The 17,877-nt window shown below is 29.0% G+C and overlaps 1 protein-coding gene across 16 annotated transcripts in view; it reads left to right on the top strand.

Annotated features, from left to right (window-relative positions):
* The window catches only part of LOC657306 (phosphatidylcholine:ceramide cholinephosphotransferase 1), a 57,151-nt gene that overhangs the window by 30,641 nt on the left and 8,633 nt on the right, over nucleotides 1-17,877 (top strand). For 15 of the 16 annotated variants that reach the window (XM_015984686.2, XM_015984687.2, XM_015984688.2 and 12 more), the window contains 3 exons: nucleotides 4,104-4,282; nucleotides 10,227-10,442; nucleotides 13,958-14,168. In XM_015984686.2, coding sequence (XP_015840172.1) covers nucleotides 4,104-4,282; nucleotides 10,227-10,442; nucleotides 13,958-14,168 — 606 coding nt within the window. Of the gene's footprint in view, nucleotides 1-4,103; nucleotides 4,283-10,048; nucleotides 10,077-10,226; nucleotides 10,443-13,957; nucleotides 14,169-17,877 lie in introns of those variants that run through there. The other variant, XM_015984696.2, reaches the window with a different exon arrangement.

The following is a 17,877-nucleotide window of genomic DNA, read 5'->3' as shown; positions in this document are numbered from 1 at the left end:
GTTTTCTGTGTAGTGAAAGTAATTATTGTTACAAATTAGAAGTGATTAAAATACAACAAACCACTGATAGTTATTTAGATAGGTAAGTGTACCTAATAACGGGTAAAGCAATAATAATTACGGTGTTCAAACACCTGTGTGATAGAGGTGCCCTCATGCTGACATTATTGTTTTTATTTGCTATTTTTTGTTAAACTGACATTTTCAATACTTTATCGATTGGTTGTAGTTGGTTTAAATTAGTAATTAGGCAACAAAATAATGTCAGGAAACTGTCTTTTAAATTGTGAAAATACTACTTAGTCAAATTTTGCAGCAAAACTATAAACGAGGTTTAAATTATGTCTTTTTTTAGTTAGGTGTGTTAATGTTGATATACTCTTTTTCAAATTAAATAATATCCCAGTAGGCTGTGGAAATTTGAATTTAAGTTGGTTATGTTGCTATTTTTCAGTATCTTCACAGTTTCATAGTTTAATTAAGTTTTAATTAAGTAAGCAGTCAATCTCTAAAGGTCACCACAATTAAACTGATTTAAACTACATATCTAAAAGGATTGATTAAAGATAATTGTAGTATATTATTTGTTATACTCTTTTATTTAACAGTTTATTGTGGTTTAAAAATCAATGAGCCAATAAATAATAAATAAGTGTAATATCACACTTCTCATTGGTTTATCAAAAGAACTCATTTAAAAAGTAAAGTAAAGCGAAAGTATCTCATATTAAAAATTTAGGAGCCTTGTTAAAATTTAATTCGTAGTTAAAAATGGACCAATCAAATTGCTCCAATTGGTCACACATTTAATTGCCGATTAACTTAATGACATTTCTATAAACCAACCCTAGGTGTCCATAAAATTTGGAATTAGATAAAGAAAAAGAAACGTAGCGACATGTATTTTTTATTTTTTATTTTAATCTCACTGACGCTATCGAAATTACAAAATCGAAGCAACAAGTGCTAATTTAACGGCCGTGGAATTTCAGAAAGAATAATATTTTTAAAAAGTAAGAACTGTGGAACAAAATTAAAAACTTATTAGCATATCAAAAAATCAACAGAACTTTTTGAGACTATAATTTTGTTTTGTAGTTTTTCTGTTAAGTGTTAAGTGTTTTTGAACTCTAATCTTAATGAAATATTAAATTGGAGAAACTTTCAATATTTTGAGGAAATAATAAAATAACGCACAACTTCGCGAGCTGGGAGTTTTTGGTCTCTTTGTCTTTGAGTCTACAGGAAACACATGTTAGGTTTCCTGATAACAGTTTTTAGAAAACCGGACGATTTGATCTCAAAGAGAGAATCGACAGAACGTATCTGATTGCATTATAATAACCTTTTTATTTTGGAATCAAACTAACTACATTACCTACCATATTATTCACTTTGTATGTAGCTAATATTTTACGTATTTAACAAGGACAATACATATCATCAGAGGGACATAGAAAAATTGAAGAACAAACAGAACATTTCTCATTATCGTGTAATTACAATTGTTTTTAGGATTAAAAAAAACACACAATAAGGTGGACTTTATTTTGCTTAAGTTCTTAAAGCTTAAAGTTCGGGGGCTGTCGTTATGCAACGAGCTTAAGCGAGAACTTTAAGCGTTTTCGTATAAGTGTTATTCAAATTTTTTTGTTGGAACATTTTAATTTAAAACACGTTGCTAGGGGAAACGTGTTTTAAAATAGTGTTTATACTCTTGGAGTCAGATATTAAAAAGAAGGCTTTAAATGTTACCAACAATTTTTTTTTAATTATCTTCTTTATCATTTCGTAAATTTGTACATCGTAAACAGTAATTTTTTTTTGAAATTGTACATTTAGTACTTTCTAGCAAAAATACTAATTAGTACGTTAATAAACAAAACCTTGTAAACATCATTGCAAATACAGGGTGACCCAGCGGTGTGTAATCGGTCTATAACTTTTTTGCTATTTGAAGTATTGCCATGATGTTTTTATTATCCGAAAGATCGACTTAAAGTCCACAAACTAAAAATATTTTTATTATGCACAGGGTGTTGTATACAGAGTGGTGAAGCAAAGTTATATTTTTTTAAATGGAACACCCTATATATTTTTACGTAATTGGAATCTACGCCAAAAAATACTGTAATTTTATATAAACCATTATGGGTCTATCTCTTTTCGTTACGGAATTATTCAACTTTTCGTTATAAAAAAGACCGATTTTTTAAAAATTACTGCAAAGTCGCTTATGAATATTTTTTGACAAATTTGCAACAGAAAAATTCAGAATACCTCGTAGTTTTAGGAAATAGTCGACTTTTAGTTAAAGCACGCAGATAATATACAGGGTATGTCAAAACGCAAAAAGTTGAATAACTCATTTTTTTTAATGGAACACCCTGTATTTTATTAAATTTGTCGATAGCATTTTTGCTAAGCTTTCTAACGGTAAAGGGCTTGCTTAACAAATTTAAAATATTTTTCGAGATTTTTCAAAAAAATATATTTTCTTACAAGACAATTTGTTAGCCTAGAATCTGATAGTCAAATGGTAATTAATTTTTTGACATGTACTAATGTGACTAATTACACAAGTAATCTAATTATTACCTGATACATAAATTAATTTCACTCATCAAGAATTATTAATAAAATAAATAAAAAATATATTTTTTGAACACTTTAAGAAATACTGTAAATTTACTATAAAAACCGTATATCAATAGAAAGCTTATGAAAAATGCTGTCGATACGTGTAAAGAAATACATGGTGTTTCATTTAAAAAATAAGCTATTCAACTTTTTGCGTTTTGGCACACCCTGTACATTATTTCCGTGTTAAAAGTAAAAGTCGACTATTTCCTAAAACTACAAGGTATTCTGAATGTTTCTGTTGCAAATTTGTCAAAAAATATTCATAGGCGACTTTGCAGCGCTTTTTCAAAAATTGGTCTTTTCTATAACGAAAAGTTGAATAATTCCGAAACGAAAAAAGATAGACCCATAATAGTTTATATAAAGTTACATTATTTTTTTGCGTAGAATCTAATCATGAAAAAATATATAGGTGTTCCATTTAAAAAAATGTAACTTTGGTTCACCACCCTGTATACAACACCCTGTGTACAATAAAAACATTTTTAGTTTGTGGACTTTAAGTCGTTCTATCGGATAATGAAAACAGAATTGCAATATTTTAAATAATAAAAAAGTTATAGACCGATTATGCACCCCTGGGTCACCCTGTATAAACATACTTTTTAGCAAATAAAACATTGTGAAATTTGTAGTTTTACAGTTTATATTCTTATTGAAGAAAAAGGTAAAATAAATATTGTCAGACGCGTTTCAAGTCATTAAAAAGTATTTAGACTGTACCGCACAAAAGGAGAGAAATACAAGGATATGACGTGTTTGGATGGACATAATGCTTCCTCTGGGTAGCAATTTTTCAACGCTTGTAATTTTACGTGTTGATATTATCACGATATTTCCATTGGAAGAACCAATGGTAGAATAATATTTATACAGAGCAAACCCATCCATTATTATAGTGTAGTTATGTGGCTCATGTTATGGAAACTCATTTTCGATGGCAATACGAGCGTTCAGGTGAAGAGAGGGAGTTATTTTTATTATGTTGCTATTTACATTTCCGTTTTATTATTCTGTTTCGACGCTTTTAGAAAGGCTCAAATATTCCTATCATTAGAAAAACAGACCGGTAATTTATGAATAATCAATTGCGTCAAATATTAATGCTTTTACTGTAATTTATGGAACAATTAACGCTGAATGAATTTTAGAGAGTGTTGTACGAAGACGAAATATACAAAGGTACCCCAAGGATAGATCGTCTATTTTTAGGTAAACAACAGCATTAAAAACTTTATTCTTAACGAAAATCACTGTGCACCTGACAGTCGCAAATAAATCCCACTGGTTGCAATACATAATGAAATTAACTCCCACAGAAAGCTAGCTCACACTTTTAATAATATTAAGGCTTAATTTCTTAACTGGATCGGTTTAAAATGCGCCAAGTTGTGTTGTTTTCGAACGTGGCAGGAAAACGGAAATTGGTGTTTCTAATTGGTTGGTTCTTCTTGTTGCAGAATGGTATTAGAGCCCAAGTTCGTTGACTATGGTAGTATCCATCCAACAGCAGATGTGCCTCAGCTTCAACAGCATAACTCTTCACATGCCTTATTGAGCCCACGCTCAGTCCTATCTCTACCTCCTCTCGACGACGAGGAACCGCCAAATACCTCCAAGGGAACGAATATGACGCAAGGTATATTTATTGCACTAATCAGTAAACACTGCCACCAACAATAGGCTTGTGTTTGTTGAAATGCTATACTTAGCCTCTGTTACGCTCGACAAGCTGAAATATGTGCACAATGAATTTATTAGCAAAAACTGTAACAAAATTAATTCAGGACTCTTAACAATAATTGCAGGTTAAAGCAGTTTGGCTCGGATTTCCGTCGTGAGTCATTTGAAGCCAATTACGCTAACGGCAGTTACTGTTGCGAATTTTTGCATTGCTATTAACCATTCGCTTGAAAAGACAGTGTTTTAGAATTTTAGAATTGTTGCAGTAACAAAATTTATGTTCAAGCAATTTACGAATAAATTCTAAAAATTTTTAGAATGGTGAAGCTATTGAATGAAGCTTAAAAATTTTATTAATGAAAAAAATTACAACATGAAATACAACAGCCAAACTTTAATTTACACACAATTGTTTAAATAAATTTAAATAATAAAAATTTCTGGGCGTAAAAAGATCTTGTTGTAAGCAACTTTTTTCTATTACTTTTGGATGGTATTCCTATTATATTATATTACATGTGATAATAATTTATTTTAAGTATTAGGGAAGGTATTTGGTGTTTTTTGGACTATCGCTCTGGCAGCGTTTCGATTTTAATTTAATCTTCTTCAACTCTCAAAAACATCAAATTCATTTCTTTATAGTGAAATTAAACAAAATGGACAAAAACACATTAGAAATGAATAATTTATTTATTTATTTGCTAATAACTGTGCACTACAAAGATTTCTTATGTGATCACATAAAAACCATTTGATGAACACAGAGTATAGAGTATTAGGTATAGTAAAAAATCGTGAGTTAGTTTTCAAGCCAATTCAACCAACAAACTCAAAAAAATCGTTAATAAACTTATTTTGAAGGATAAAAGAGGAAAAAAATTTGAGTACGTTATTGAAATTAAAAAATAAATAAAAAAAAATGGAAATTCCTTTTGCACAACCAAAGTATTAACGACAACTAATTTACTAAAAAATGCTGTTACTTAAAACCAGTAAAAATGTTTCTGTGTTTTATTAAAAAAAATAACTATAATTTTGTAGTTTCCTAATGCGATTAAATTAAGAAATTGATGACTTGTTTATAGTGTATAGGTGTAGCAAAAAATAGTGTGTTGGTTTTCAAGCCAATTCAATCAACAAACTCAAAAAAATCGTTAATAAACTTATTTTGAAGAATAAAAGAGAAAACTTTCGTTAAAAGATTAAACTCAAATTTGAGTAAATTATTGAAATCAAAAAATAAATAAAAAGATGGAAATTCCTTTTGCACAACCAAAGTATTAAAGAAAACTTAAAAAATTTGTTATAAGATTAGGACCTCTAATTTACTAAAAAATGCTGTTACTTAAAATCAGTAAAAATGTTTCTATGTTTTATTAAAAAAATAACTATAATTTTGTAGTTTCCTAATGGGATTAAATTAAGAAATTGATGACTTGTTTATAGTGTATAGGTGTAGCAAAAAATAGTGTGTTGGTTTTCAAGCCAATTCAATCAACAAACTCAAAAAAATCGTTAATAAACTTATTTTGAAGAATAAAAGAGAAAACTTTCGTTAAAAGATTAAGCTCAAATTTGAGTAAATTATTGAAATCAAAAAATAAATGAAAAGATGGAAATTCCTTTTGCACAACCAAAGTATTAACGAAAATTAATTTACTAAAAAATGCTGTTACTCAAAACCAGTAAAAATGTTTCTATGTTTTGTAAAAAAATTAACTATAATTTTGTAATTTCCTCGTCGGATTAAATTAAGAAATTAATGACTTGTTTATAGAATATATGTGTAGCAAAAAATAGTGTGTTGGTTTTCAAGCCAATTCAACCAACAAACTCAAAAAAATTCGTTAATAAACTTATTTTGAAGAATAAAAGAGGAAACTTTTGTTAAATGATTAAACTCAAATTTGAGTAAATTATTGAAAACAAAAAATAAATAAAATGATGGAAATTCCTTTTGCACAACCAAAGTATTAAAGAAAACTTTAAAAATTTCTTATAAGATTAGGACCTCTAATTTACTAAAAAAATGCTGTTACTTAAAACAAGTAGAAATGTTTCTATGTTTCGTTAAAAAAATTAACTGTACTATAATTAAGAAATTGATGGCTTGTTTACAGAGTATAGGTGTAGCAAAAAGTGTGTTGGTTTTCAAGTCAATTTAACCAACAAACTCAAAAAAAATCTTTAGAACGTAAAATCACAATAAACTTATTCTGAAGGATAAAAGAGGACACCTTTCTTAAAAGATTAAAATCAGATTTGAGTAAAGTAATGAATTCAAAAAATCACAAACTTCTAAAACAAAAATACTCTGTAAATTAAAAGAGATAAATATTCCTTTTGCACAGCCAAGGTATTTAATAAAACTTTAAAAATATGACTTCTAATTTACTAAAAAATGCTACTTTTTAAAACCAGTAAAAAGATTCCTGTATTTTGTTTAAAAAATTAACTTTAATTTTGTAATTTCCTCATTGATTAAGAAATTGATGACTTGTTTTCAGAAGAAAGTTTTCTGTTTCGCAAGTTTCCTGAAGATGCTGGCACAAAAAGTGTTGTCATCTTTCAGACACGATTCTTTCTAATAGTGTGATAAATCCAATTACTTTTCACTGTTTTTTTGTTCGATTTTTAAATTTATTTGAATCACTTATTTTTTAACGTATGTAGTTAAGTGAACTTTTTATCAAATTGAAAATGCATCGTTCAGTGATAGAATATGAAGACTACCAGACCATGATGTGAAAGATTTTCGAGGTTTAAAAGTTTGTTATGAAATATGTAGCCATAAAACACATGTTTATTAATTTTCCTTGTAAATGCATTTGCTTGTATTTATTTAAAATCCATTCAAACACTAACTAAACTTTTAATTTTTCCAATGACTGTAATGTCGTTATCAGGAGAGATTTTGCGTATGGTCGTATAGATTTAAATTTTATATAAAAACATTGCTGGTTGGCTAAAAGTTTTCATACACAATTTTCTTTTACTTATAAAAAATGAACCCTCTGTGACGTAAATGGAGTTTTAAAACAAAATAGTTTACGTACTTTAAACTCAACCAAATAATGGACTAGTTTACATATTTTTACACAAGTGGTTATGTTATAGCTCGTATATTTATCGTATCTTTCATTAATAATAGATTAATAAACACTTTAAATATAAAAAATTGCAATAATGCTATACCTACATAATCACATAGACCGCGATTGAATAATTTCTAACAATCGATTAAATTTTATAGTATCTACAGTCGGTATGGTAAAGGTCAGACAGAAATATTCCACCCACTTGTTCATTTTTTTTAAATGATATGCTGTGATTGTTTTGCCCTATATACAGAGTGTCTTTATTACCCGGAGGTGGGTAGATAATTATTTGAAAAGGTGATCTAGAGGTCAAAGGAAGCCAAAACAAACATAACAAACATATCGTGTTTATAACCAGTCCAGTAATAATGATTATCATTATTTTGAGCACTTTTTATAACTCCATCTTTACAAGCTCAATTTTATTAATCGCTATTAATAATAAATAATATCGAATGGCCTTTTTCTCACGTGAAAGATAATCAATTGTGCAACTTAGATAAAATCATATTTTAATTCTACATTTTTTATAGTAACAAAACAAAACTTAACATTTGATAACTCTTTTGCTTGATGTACGTTTTAATATAAAAACACGCACTATACTTATGAGATCTTACAAGTATTATTCGTAATATTTGTCGAAAAATTCGCCAAAAAATTATTCATGCTTAGCTTTTGCTTTTTTTATGTGGGGACAGATATTTCTCAATTTTAACTTAGTTTCTTTTTTAACAATGTAAATAATAGTTTTTGAAGAAACGCTCAGAGATTATGTGTGTTTACAATTTTTGCTGGTGAAGTGGAAAACGGAAAATATGAATAAGTGTGAATAATTATTATGACAATATTATTTCTTGATGATTTGATTAGCATTCGCATTATATTACGCTAATAACTTGTGCAAATATGCAATATGCAGTCTATAAGTGTAAACAAACTTGTTTAATTTCTGTGTATTCAGATAAGATGAACGAATAAATTATTATTATTATTATTATTATTATTATTATTATTATTATTATTATTATTGTTAAGTAACGGTTACTCCAGTAGCTAAGTATTTTTCAAGTTTTTCACAAAATATATGTATGTAATAAATAATAATGTTATAAGAGTAATAATAAAGTAAAATGTAAAATGTAAATAAAAAATCTAAATGTAAGTAACTATAACATATCAATAGTATGCCAGAAATACTTTTAACAGACTATTTTTTATCATTACTTTAGATCAGTGTTTCCCAACCTATGGTCCGCCAAAAAAGTATTGCAATAGCGGAATTTTAAATCGCTAACGTAAAAAATTATAAAATAATAATTTAAAAAACTTAACAGACAAAACAACAGGAGGAGCTCATCGTTTCTGTGGACTACAAATTGTGTTTCTTTATTGTTTTTGTCCCTAAAATTAGTTATGTTTTCCCGTTAAAGATTCATCAAAATATAGATTTTTATGGATCCTAGATAGACTTTTGCTTGTTGTTTGTGTCTATTAAATCAGAATCCAAAAATTGTAATAAAAAAAACCGTTTCTACTCAAAAAAATTATTCGTCGAATGATACAGTAATTAGACATTTTGAAAATTGGCTATCAGTTTTCTGTAATTTATTTGAACTGAAGTGGGTTTAAAATTGAAGCAAGTTCTAAATTTTTCTTCAGTTTTAGTTTAAAAATAAAACTGGCACTTTTTTCAACTCCTTCGTAAAGTGCAATGCAATCATCTAATTATTTTCTCTCACATGATTATTTCGCATTTTCGTTACTTTCTTCCTAGAAATTTGAAATTGCAGTGTTAAGTAAGCACTTTTTGTCTCTACATTTACATCAAAAACTTATTTTGATTCGGAATTTGTCCTTGCTTCTGTGTTTTCGTATCTAGATTTTCATTTTCATACACTTGACATTTTTTCAAAATAAATTACCAAAATTTCTACCAATGAATTGGCTATGGTGTCTACGTTAAAACTATTTAATGTTTGTTTATAAACATCCCTTACATAATATTTAGTGCACTCTGTTACTAATTAAAAAAAAAGAAAATATTAATTTTAAAAAAATTTAAAAAAATACAAAATTATTCGCAAGGTGAAAAATGTTGGGAACCACTGCTTTAGATAATGGGATTTTTATTGTGGGTATGGTATTGAACCTTGCAATGTATGTATAATTGAAATGTAAAGAAATGATAAGATAAATTACTTTATGGTATTTAGTACCTACTAATGTATTATCGTTAAAAAGTCAAAAAAAGGGTAAAAATAAATACATTCTCCTTTAACAAAAATGTGATGTTATTTTCGTGAATAAACAGGATGAAAATAAATTCTGCTACATATAAATAAATGTAGGTGGACTTCACTACATTTATGACTGTACAAACATATCTAAAGTTATTTCCAATACGACATTGTGGTTGGCAAATCTGAAATCAATTTTTTTTTACAAATTGAACGAACAGTAATACCGTTGTAATGTAGTCGGGTATAATAATATGTATGATTTGTTTACTCTATAATTAAGATTAGACATTACAAACAAAACTCAAGTTATACTGTTCAGATACCTTGAATGGGAATTTTTTCTCGTTAGTGCGACATAGATTGCATCTAGTTGTACAACTTAAATGCCTCTTAATGAACAAATTTCGTAAGTGGTTTTGCGTAAAACTCATACTAGAGAGAAAGCCCTCCGGTTCCGACTCGCATACTTAATAATCCAGTTAATTAACGTTGAAACTCTCAACACAGTCGATTGATTTAAAAACCCGTCGTTCAATGTGAATCTTCGTGTTCGCAGGAGATTTATATCAAAGACAGCCTTTATTGCCTAATCCGGGAAAGTCCGATAAATGGGGCCACGACGCACACAATTCCTCCGGCCAGGAGTACTACGAGGACGAAGACGATATCATTCAAAAAACAAACGAGAGCAATGGCGTTATCAAAATCAACATGCCACCTCCTATACGGGAAGAACCGAGGTTCCCGCAGGAACGATGGAAAACCCTGTTAGGTATGTTGATGATGCCATCGCTTTTTCTTTACCATTTCCAAAATCGCGAAATGGTTTGGGTTACCTACGGAGGACTATAACTTAACTTAGGAGACGAAACAAAAAATAATACTGGTTGCTCAAAAACTGGCGCACCAACTCAGTGGTACGTTATTGAGAAGCAAGTGCAGATTACGGGAAAAATGTTGAAAAAATTCCTAAAGTCATATTTTAAAAAATCTGGAGTTACAAACTTATTGTGTTAACTTCTTTAGTTTTCATTGTTTTATTATGTTTTTATGTTTCATACCAGGTAATCGTTCCGTAACAAAACGATGAACAATTATTTTTAAATTTACTATCAGATTTTAGCAGTTTTTTTAATTTAAAAAAATTACAATTTAACCAAAAAATCACAATGTGTAGATGTGGGGATTATTTCCTAGGAAACCGTTGCAAAAATAATTTATTTTTATTGTTGCTCAAATTCTATTGCGATCATGACTGTTAGACAACGTTGCCATATATCATTTATCTAAAATCCGTTATTTATCAATAACTTTAATACAAAGAATTTTTTTACTATTTTTACCTTTATATGTAACCAGTTCTCTACCACACACCATTGTCATAAAAATTGCAACACCAAGAAGGAATTTGAATTTTTTGACGAAACTTGGCACAAATGGTCCACTATTAGGGAGTAATAAATGGTTAAAATTTCAACGATTTTAATCAAGTGGTAAAGGCGATTTAAACATTTAAGTTCTTTTACCAGCAAGTGTTATTCTTCCAATTTTTTGCTTTTCTGACTATCTTTTTATGTGTTTTTTTTTTAAATTCGTTTAGGTTTCATTGTTCTAAAAGCGCAATTAGGCCTGGAGACGACAAAACCAAAATTAGTAACAATTTAAGCAGTTTTGAAAGAGGCATGATTTTTGGACTACAATGGGGTTTTTCATTTAGAGAAATTGCTAGTCGTTTGGATAGAAATCTATCAGTCATAGACTGGAGAAGGTCTAGGACAGCGCGAAAGAGAAAGCATATCTTAAAAAAACAAATGAAGTCCAAAATGGTCGTCTTCGGAGTTGGCTATAATTTAATAACAAGACAAATTTTTGTCCAATAGGTGGGTTTTAAGGTCGTCTTTTCTCACTTCGGATTGTTTTAGCATCGAAGTTGCTCATTTGGATTGTTTCCTGTTGGATTTACTTGGTATGGGAGGAATGGACAAAAAAGCATATCTAAGCCTAACCCAGCAAACCTTTATTTCGAAACACAACGCGTTTCGACCATAATGTGGGCAATGTATATAGTGTATATTCTCACCTGAAGATGACCACTTTGTGTTTGAAACACGTTGTCTTTCCAAAAAAAAGTTTTGGTGTGTCAGGTTTAAGCTGTTTTTGCTCATACCTCCCATACCTAGGAAGTCCAACAAAAAGCAGTCCAAATGACCTAATTTGAGGGTAAACAGTCAGAAGTGAAGTACGACGACCTTCGAACTCAACCATTGGTCAGAAATTTTTTTTGTACTTGAATTATTGCCATAATCCGAAGATGACCATTTTGGACTTCATTTGTTTTTTTTGTCTGCTTCCTCTTCTGCTTTGTCCTGAACCTTCTCTAATCAGTAACTGATAACATCGCATAATGGTACTTGCATTACTATTCAAACAAATAGCAATTTCTATAAATGAAAAAACTTCTATATTCGTTTCCAAAAAATTCTGCTTCTTTAATTGTTGGTAATTTCTTTTTTGTCGTACTCTAGGCATATTTTCGTTTTCATAACTTTAATTTAAAATTAAACGAATTTAAAAAAAATCACTTCAAAAATTGCCCGAAACGCAAAAATTGCTGATAGACTTTAAGTGTTAAAAACTCCTTTAGCACTAGATTAAAACCGTTCAAATTTTAATCATTCAATACCTGTTAATAGTCTAACATTTCTGCCAAGTTTCATCAAAAATTTCCTATTCCTTCTTGGTGTTGCAATTTTTATGACACTGAGTACAGTACGCAAGAGTAAAAATTTGCGTCTCGGTCCTAAATCGTTTTAAATCAATTGAAATCTAACCAATTCACAAATTACTTGGAAAAAAATGCAGAAGTGTTGAGATTTGCACTCTTAACACACTGAAAAAAACTGACAACTAAAATTTTCATAAGAAACATGAGAAAAAAATTATTTAAAATTTGCGCTTCGTCCCGTATTTTTCAAGACACTGCGAATACGCTTAAAGATACAAGAAAAATGTTAGAAAGAAATTTGTAGAGAATTAAATTTCCTTTAAAAAAGTCCGCGATATATATCTGATTTTTTCATTCTTTAGAAAACGAATAATAAAAAAAATAAATCGATCTAAAACGACTTGTAGTTTCTAAATAATCTATTTGTGAACAAAATTTTGTAGTAATCAAGGCAAAATTATGCTAAAAGTCTCTTTAAAACAACTGTTTTGCAAAATAATTTTCAAAAAATCGGGTTACACCTTATCGAAAATATGAAATTTTCCCAAAAAAACTGCTCCCCGAAAAATAAAAACAAGACCATGAAGACTGTATGCAAAACTGCTAATAGAACCTCATAAAAATTGACAAAAATTGCTACCGTTTTTTTGATACATTAAAAAGTAGCAAACGCAAAATTCAACAATTTTTTTTCTATCGGCAGAGACATTGAAGCGATGAATTTATTTCATTTTACCGGTGGTCAAGTAACGGAAAGTTAATTTATACCTAAACTGTAGAAGATATAAATATGGTCTCGCGGACTTTTTTGTAGGAAATTTAATTTTCTACAACTTTGTTCTTTACACTTTTTTTCTATCTTCAACCGTATTCCCAGCTTTTTGCTAAATATGCGACCGTGCGCAAAGAATTATAAATTTGCGTTCCACCTTATATTTTTGCGAACGTTGCGAATAGGGTTGAAGATAAAAAAAAAGTGGAAGGAACATAGTTATAAAGAATTAAATTTTCTACAAAAAAGTCCGCGACACCATATTTCTATCTTCAACGGTTTAGGTATAAATTAACTTTTCATTACTTTACCACCGGCAAAATGAAGAAAATTCGTCGCTTGAGCGTCTTTGAACGACTTTGGGGCCTAAATGGTTGAAGATAAAAATAAGGTCTCGCAAACTTTTTTGTAGGAAATTTAATTCTCTACAACTTTCTTCCTGACATTTTTCTTGCATCTGTAACCGTATTCGCAGCGTTTTGAAAAATACGGGGCTGAGTGCGAATTGGTGAAAGTTTGAATATTTTTTTAATATAACTTTTTTGCATCATGTTTATGTCTTATTATTAACAATTTGATGCTCTATCTGCCTATATTTTGTTTGTTTGGTGTGTTAACCGTTACTCAAATATAACGGTAATGGAACAACTGCGCTCTCTGGCGACCTTAACGCAACTATCGTGGACGGGAACGGTTTATTTGTACGTTGTTTCGTATCCTAATCTTTAGAAATCCGTAGGGCTACCGACTCAAATGATACTGTTTTACGAATTGGTTGTGTAATTTTCAGCTGCGATAATTATGGCCTTTAACTTCGTACTGACGCTCACGTCTTTGTCACTTGTACATGAACGGGTACCCGATCGAAAGGTATATGGTCCCCTTCCTGATGTGTTCCTCGACAACGTACCTGCTTTCGACTGGGCTTTAGATGTATCAGAGTATATTATCATAGTTTGTGTAAATTCATGTATCATCTCTATCTTTTTTCACAAGCATAGGTAAGTTGGTCACTTATTAAACAAAAAATTGGACCAGAATTAAAGCCAAACTATTAGCAAATTTGATAAAAAGTGATCATTCGAACACATTTTCAAGAGCAAAAAATTAAAAAAAACATAAACTTAAGCAATAGGATTAAAAGGTATGTACATGTCTGATTAGTGATCATGCACTGACGTCAAGAATAATATTCTTTTTCAAATATAATTGTTACCATTGTTGCATCAGTTTTTATGAAGTAAAGAATATGTATTCTTTTCATTGTAACGCAAATTGCTACCTGTCTGTGATTTTATTCTATTAGACACTAATTAAATAATGCCGCAATTATTATCAATTGTTTGCGTGCTACAATTGAAATATAATTGTTGATATTTTGATATTAATACCATTAATGTTAATTATTTTTCTACTACTGTAAATAATAAAGAACTAAGAGAAAATGCATGTATAAGTAGTAGTAATAATTTTTTAATATTGTCAATTTTTCGAAATTTTATCGAAACTGCTTTGGTACAACCAGTATTTGCCACTTATTTTCTTTTCTTTTTTTTGCTGTAAAAATAAGCCCATCCAATGGGTGGATGTTTTTTCCGAGCTTTCTATTAAATAATATTTAACCTCTTCCAATAACCCTTTTTACTCGTACAAAATAAGTTTTTATTGGTTAAAAAATTGAAAAAAATAAATCTAGGAGTATTTTGCTGCTTGTAGCTTCATTCTCACACAATAGTAACTTTTATTTCAAATTTCAACATCCAACAAACAGACGATGTATGTACATAGTTACAAAAAGAAATGAATACAAGGAAAAGAAACCAGAAAATGGACGCAAATTACGTGTTTTTCACGTAATTGAAGACCTGCTTCTACTTTTTTCCGAAACAAGATTGATAAAAACAAGTTCGATAACTACTTGTTAGATACTACAACCTATAATGTTGAACAACAAATAATTTTATTTGATTGTATGTTTAGTCTTCGTATGCATAATACATATTAATAACGTAAGTATTAGTTCCAGCAATAAAAGCAAACAACTGTCCCAACTAGAAATTTTGATAATAATCGTTGTCTAAAGTTGTTTAATCAATTGACTACTTTTTACTATTTATGTATTTTAAAATGAATTCAAAAATAAGGTGATCATCCTAAGTTAATGTCCTGATTTGTTCCAACTTTACAATACCGGGAAAACGAATCCCAACTCAAGTTTAAATAGTTATTAATAATACGAGTGCGAAAACACAAGCCTAAAGCTCGAGAAGTTTAAGCGTTATTCAAAATTTTTTTGATGGAACATTTTAATTTAAAACACGTTTCCAATAGAAAATAGTGTTTATAGTCTAAGATTCAGATATTAAAAAGTAGGTTTAAAATGTTACCAACAAAAAAAAGTTATGCGAACGACAATAATGAACAAATTAAGGTTTAGACCGATTTACATAGATTTTTGTTTTTTACAGTTAACGAAAATAATTCATTCAGGAAGGAACTACGTATTTAATAGTTAAAATTATCACAACACAGCTCAGAATTACGAATGCGCTATTAATAATACTCTACTTTTTTCTGAATTTCTCTACAAGTTTTATAAGTAAAACAAATTCAGTATAATTAGATCACTAAAAAAAATATTTTTTTGTTTTTTCTGCTGTCGTTCTGAAAGAAACCATGTTTAAATGTTCGCTACACCAAAAAAAATAATAATAAATAGGTTTGTTTCTCGTAAATTGCAATTTTTGAAGTATTTTTTGGACAAAACATCATTTAAGCGTCAGAATTTTAATTATAATTATTATAATAGGCAATCAAATACAAGTAGTATGGACGTAGTCTTTTATAGTGCGGTTTAAGCTTAGCTTAAATTTTAGCCGAGCTTACGTAAGGAAAAGCTTAAGCTCGAACTAAGCAACTGGGCCTTAGTAAAAAAAGTATTCTGGTGGGTTGCTGTTTAAAAAAATTATAAAAAGGCATAACTCAAATTTTCATTGTGTAAAAACGTTCACTTTTTCATATTACTTTTTGTGTTACAAGTTAGTTTTATTGAAAAGTAAATAGTTTAAGTAAAAAACTCTTGGATCCATAACGGAAATTATTTTTTATTTACTTAGTTGTGTTTAGACCGATTATATAGATTTTTGTTTTTTACACTTAACGAAAATAAGCCATTAAGGAAGGACTACGTATTTAATAGTTAAAATTATCACAACACAGTTCAGAATTGCGAATGCGCTATTAATAATATTCTACTTTTTTCTGAACTTCTCTACAAGTTTTATAAGTAAAACAAATTCAGTATAATTAGATCACTAAAAAAATTATTTTTTTGTTTTTTCTGCTGTCGTTCTGAAAGAAACGATGTTTAAATGTTCGCTACACCAAAAAAAAAATAATAAACAGGTTTGTTTCTCGTAAATTGCAATTTTTGAAGTATTTGTTGGACAAAACATCATTTAAGCGTCAGAATTTTAATTATAATTATTATAATAGGCAATCAAATACAAGTAGTATGGACGTAGTCTTTTATAGTGCGGTTTAAGCTTAGCTTAAATTTTAGCCGAGCTTACGTAAGGAAAAGCTTAAGCTCGAACTAAGCAACTGGGCCTTAGTAAAAAAAAGTATTCTGGTGGGTTGCTGTTTAAAAAAATAATAAAAAGGCATAACTCAAATTTTCATTGTGTAAAAACGTTCACTTTTTCATATTACTTTTTGTTTTACAAGTTAGTTTTATTGAAAAGTAAATAGTTTAAGTAAAAAACGTTTGGATCCATAATGGAAATTATTTTTTATTTGCTTAGTTGTGTTTAGACCGATTATATAGATTTTTGTTTTTTACACTTTACGAAAATAATTCATTCAGGAAGGAACTACGTATTTAATAGTTAAAATTATCACAACACAGCTCCGAATTACGAATGCGTTATTAATAATATTCTACTTTTTCTGAATTTCTCTACAAGTTTTGTAAGTAAAACAAATTCAGTATAATTAGATCACTAAAAAAATTATGTTTTTGTTTTTTCTGCTGTCGTTCTGAAAGAAACGATGTTTAAATGTTTGCTACACCAAAAAAAATAAATAAATAGGTTTGTTTCTCGTAAATTGCAATTTTTGAAGAATTTTTTGGACAAAACATCATGTAAGCGTCAGAATTTTAATTATAATTATTATTATAGGCAATCAAATACAAGTAGTGTGGACGTAGTCTTTTATAGTGCGGTTTAAGCTTAGCTTAAATTTTAGCCGAGCTTACGTAAGGAAAAGTTTAAGCTCGAAGTGAGCAACTGGACCTTAGTAAAAAAAACTATTCTGGTGGGTTGCTGTTGTTATTATTATTATATTATAAAAGGCATAACTCAAATTTTCATTGTGTAAAAACGTTCACTTTTCCATATTACTTTTTGTTTTACAAGTTAGTTTTATTGAAAAGTAAATAGTTTAAGTAAAAAACGCTTGGATCCATAACGTAAAATATTTTTTATTACTTAGTTGTGTTGATTATCCACTCACGTAAAAAGTTTTGTCCAAATCCTAGCGATTTAGTCCATTGTTGAGCCAAAAAAAGACTTTTTAAAAAATTTTGGCGAAAAAAAAATCAAAAAAATCGCAGAAATTAAGTTTTAGTTACAGTTACAGTTTCAAACGATCTAGCTCACAAATGAATTAGTTTTTGCTTAGCTTATACTTTGTTAAATATTAAATAAA

Source organism: Tribolium castaneum, chromosome 1, assembly GCF_031307605.1.
Source record: "Tribolium castaneum strain GA2 chromosome 1, icTriCast1.1, whole genome shotgun sequence".
In the NCBI taxonomy this organism is placed as follows: domain Eukaryota; kingdom Metazoa; phylum Arthropoda; class Insecta; order Coleoptera; family Tenebrionidae; genus Tribolium; species Tribolium castaneum.
This window is presented reverse-complemented; position numbering and strand designations above follow the sequence as displayed.